The sequence below is a fragment of the Onychostruthus taczanowskii genome, unplaced genomic scaffold (genome assembly GCF_017590055.1).
Source record: "Onychostruthus taczanowskii isolate IOZ18803 unplaced genomic scaffold, ASM1759005v1 scaffold460, whole genome shotgun sequence".
Classification (NCBI taxonomy): domain Eukaryota; kingdom Metazoa; phylum Chordata; class Aves; order Passeriformes; family Passeridae; genus Onychostruthus; species Onychostruthus taczanowskii.
In genome coordinates this window covers 40,050-43,877 of record NW_024502126.1, presented here as the reverse complement: position 1 = coordinate 43,877, position 3,828 = coordinate 40,050, and the positions used below count along the sequence as shown (strand labels likewise).

The window sequence follows — 3,828 nt, the reverse complement described above, 5'->3', positions numbered from 1 at the left end:
CGAGCCCCAAATGGATTTTGAGGTGCTTCACGTGGATTTTGGGGTGTCCAGGTGGATCTGAAGGTTTCTCAAACAGATTTTGGGGTGCCCAGGTGGATTTGGACGAGCCCCAAATGGATTTTGAGGTGCTTCACGTGGATTTTGGGGTGTCCAGGTGGATCTGAAGGTTTCTCAAACAGATTTTGGGGTGCCCAGGTGGATTTGGACGAGCCCCAAATGGATTTTGAGGTGCTTCACGTGGATTTTGGGGTGTCCAGGTGGATCTGAAGGTTTCTCAAACAGATTTTGGGGTGCCCAGGTGGATTTGGACGAGCCCCAAATGGATTTTGAGGTGCTTCACGTGGATTTTGGGGTGTCCAGGTGGATCTGAAGGTTTCTCAAACAGATTTTGGGGTGCCCAGGTGGATCTGGAGGAGCCCCAAACAGATTTTGGGGTGCCCAGCTGGATTTGGACGAGCCCCAAATGGATTTTGAGGTGCTCCACGTGGATTTTGGGGTGCCCAGGTGGATTTTGAAGGTTCCTCAAACAGATTTTGGGGTGCCCAGGTGGATCTGGAGGAGCCCCAAACAGATTTTGGGGTGCCCAGCTGGATTTGGACGAGCCCCAAATGGATTTTGAGGTGCTCCACGTGGATTTTGGGGTGCCCAGGTGGATTTTGAAGGTTCCTCAAACAGATTTTGGGGTGCCCAGGTGGATCTGGAGGAGCCCCAAACAGATTTTGGGGTGCCCAGCTGGATTTGGACGAGCCCCAAATGGATTTTGAGGTGCTCCACGTGGATTTTGGGGTGCCCAGGTGGATTTTGAAGGTTCCTCAAACAGATTTTGGGGTGTCCAGGTGGATCTGAAGGTTCCTCAAACAGATTTTGGGGTGCCCAGCTGGATTTGGACGAGCCCCAAATGGATTTTGAGGTGCTCCACGTGGATTTTGGGGTGCCCAGGTGGATTTTGAAGGTTCCTCAAACAGATTTTGGGGTGCCCAGGTGGATCTGAAGGTTCCTCAAACAGATTTTGGGGTGCCCAGGTGGATCTGGAGGAGCCCCAAACAGATTTTGGGGTGCCCAGCTGGATTTGGACGAGCCCCAAATGGATTTTGAGGTGCTCCACGTGGATTTTGGGGTGCCCAGGTGGATTTTGAAGGTTCCTCAAACAGATTTTGGGGTGTCCAGGTGGATCTGAAGGTTCCTCAAACAGATTTTGGGGTGCCCAGGTGGATCTGAAGGTTCCTCAAACAGATTTTGGGGTGCCCAGGTGGATTTGGACGAGCCCCAAATGGATTTTGAGGTGCTCCAGGTGGATTTTGAAGGTTCCTCAAACAGATTTTGGGGTGCCCAGGTGGATTTGGACGAGCCCCAAATGGATTTTGAGGTGCTTCACGTGGATTTTGGGGTGTCCAGGTGGATCTGAAGGTTTCTCAAACAGATTTTGGGGTGCCCAGGTGGATCTGGAGGAGCCCCAAACAGATTTTGGGGTGCCCAGGTGGATTTTGGGGTGCCCCCAGCAGACGTTTTTCGCTGTCCGGGCTCCATTCCGTGCTGCTCCAGCTGCTCCCACAGCCGATCCCTTGCAGACTCGGGGGTCCCCCGTGCCGATGTCGGGGTGCCCCCCTGCCGATGTGGGGGTCCCCCGCGGCTCTGGGGGGTCTCTAGAAGCCCCTCTGGAGCAGCCACTGCCGCACCTGCGGCCCCCAGTGCCCCCTGAGCCGCAGCGTCCCCGTCACCTCGTTCACCTGCGCCGCCGCCTCGGGGACCCCCAGCGAGCCCAGGAACGCCCTCAGGTCCCGCTCCAGCGCCTGGGGGGGGGCAGGGGGGGTCAGGGGGAGCCCCCCGAGCCCCCCGGAGCCCCCCCGGAGCCCCCCACTCACCCAGATGTCGCCGTGGATGCGGCGCAGCTCCGTGAGGCGCCGGCCCTGCCGCAGCCCCAGGTACACGGGCAGGTTGTGCAGCCGCGAGCGCCGCACCGAGTAGGGCAGGTCCGGGGGGGCCCCTGCGGGAATTAGCACCCCCCGGGGGTAATTAGCACCCCCCGGGGGTAATTAACACCCTCCCCGGGTAATTAGCACCCTCCCGGGGGAATTAACAACTCCCTGGAGGAATCTCACCCACTCCGCCCTTAAGTAAATTCTCTTTGCTGCTTGGTTTGGAATCAGTAATTCCTCCTTCAAGGGAATATTTGGGGTCCCTGAGGGGTAATTAACACCCCCAAACGATAATGAACACCCCCCGGGGGTAATTAACACCTCCCGGGAGTAATTAACACCCCCCGGGGGTAATTAGCACCCTCCCGGGGGAATCTCACCCACTCCGCCCTTAAGTAAATTCTCTTCACTACTTGGTCTGAAATCATTAATTTCTCTTGAAGAAAATATTTTGGTGTCCCCCGAGGGTAATTAACATCCCCCGAGGGTAATTAACACCCCCCTGAGGGAATTAACACCATCCTGGGGTAATTAACACCCCCCCCTGGGGGGGGGCAGGGGGGGGCAGGGGGAGCCCCCCGAGCCCCCCGGAGCCCCCCCGGAGCCCCCCACTCACCCAGATGTCGCCGTGGATGCGGCGCAGCTCCGTGAGGCGCCGGCCCTGCCGCAGCCCCAGGTACACGGGCAGGTTGTGCAGCCGCGAGCGCCGCACCGAGTAGGGCAGGTCCGGGGGGGCCCCTGCGGGAATTAGCACCCCCCGGGGGTAATTAGCACCCCCCGGGGGTAATTAACACCCTCCCCGGGTAATTAGCACCCTCCCGGGGGAATTAACAACTCCCTGGAGGAATCTCACCCACTCCGCCCTTAAGTAAATTCTCTTTGCTGCTTGGTTTGGAATCAGTAATTCCTCCTTCAAGGGAATATTTGGGGTCCCTGAGGGGTAATTAACACCCCCAAACGATAATGAACACCCCCCGGGGGTAATTAACACCTCCCGGGAGTAATTAACACCCCCCGGGGGTAATTAGCACCCTCCCGGGGGAATCTCACCCACTCCGCCCTTAAGTAAATTCTCTTCACTACTTGGTCTGAAATCATTAATTTCTCTTGAAGAAAATATTTTGGTGTCCCCCGAGGGTAATTAACATCCCCCGAGGGTAATTAACACCCCCCTGAGGGAATTAACACCATCCTGGGGTAATTAACACCCCCCCCGGGAGAATCTCACCCACTCCACCTTTAAGTAAATTCTCTTTGCTGCTTGGTTTGGAATCAGTAATTCCTCCTTCAAGGGAATATTTGGGGTCCCTGAGGGGTAATTAACACCCAAAAATGGTAATTAACACCCCCCGGAGTAATTAACACTCGCCTGAAGGAATTCAATGCACCCTGGGGCAATTCGAGCCAGTTTGGGGTAAATAAATCCTCTTTGTTATTCCCTCTTGAAAGGAATATTTTGGGGTCCCCCCGGGGGTAATTAACACTGTCCGGGGCTAATTAAGCCCTCCCAGGGGTAATTAAGCCCCCCCAGGGGTAATTAAGCCCCCCAGGGTAATTAACCACCTCCCACAAAGTCATGAAGCTCCCCCAGACTCAATAACCCATTAACGAATTCCCATTCCGGGGTAAATCACCCCTTTTCCCCCCGGAGCTAATTAACCCCCCCCCAGGATTAATGAGTTAATTACCCGGTCCCCCGGGGGGGGCTGACCTGCGGGGGGGCTCCAGCCGGACGGGGTGGGGTATTTGGGGTGATAACCCATTAACGAATTCCCATTCCGGGGTAAATCACCCCTTTTCCCCCCGGAGCTAATTAACCCCCCCCCAGGATTAATGAGTTAATTACCCGGTCCCCCGGGGGGGGCTGACCTGCGGGGGGGCTCCAGCCGGACGGGGTGGGGTATTTGGGGTG

General features: G+C 56.5%; 1 protein-coding gene across 1 annotated transcript; it reads right to left on the bottom strand.

Moving 5' to 3' along the window:
* Positions 1 to 306: 306 nt before the first annotated feature.
* MRPL49 (mitochondrial ribosomal protein L49) lies at positions 307 to 3,679 on the bottom strand. The gene is made up of 4 exons (XM_041414743.1): positions 3,628 to 3,679; positions 2,533 to 2,654; positions 1,863 to 2,033; positions 307 to 1,790 (listed from the first exon to the last, which is right to left on the bottom strand). The coding sequence occupies exons 1-4, from the start codon at positions 3,677 to 3,679 to the stop codon at positions 1,644 to 1,646; spliced, it is 492 nt and encodes a 163-aa protein (XP_041270677.1). The 3' UTR covers positions 307 to 1,643.
* Between the last annotated feature and the right edge of the window lie 149 nt (positions 3,680 to 3,828).

Excerpts from the sequence above, each read along its gene's own strand:
- MRPL49 (XM_041414743.1), bottom strand. The coding sequence starts at position 3,679 with ATGGGTTATCACCCCAAATACCCCACCCCGTCCGGCTGGAGCCCCCCC. Across the intron at positions 2,034-2,532 it reads GCATCCACGGCGACATCTGG|TTACCCCCGGGGGGTGCTAA; the intron begins GTGAGTGGGGGG and ends GGAGGGTGTTAA. Across the intron at positions 1,791-1,862 it reads GCATCCACGGCGACATCTGG|GCGCTGGAGCGGGACCTGAG; the intron begins GTGAGTGGGGGG and ends GCCCCCCCCCAG.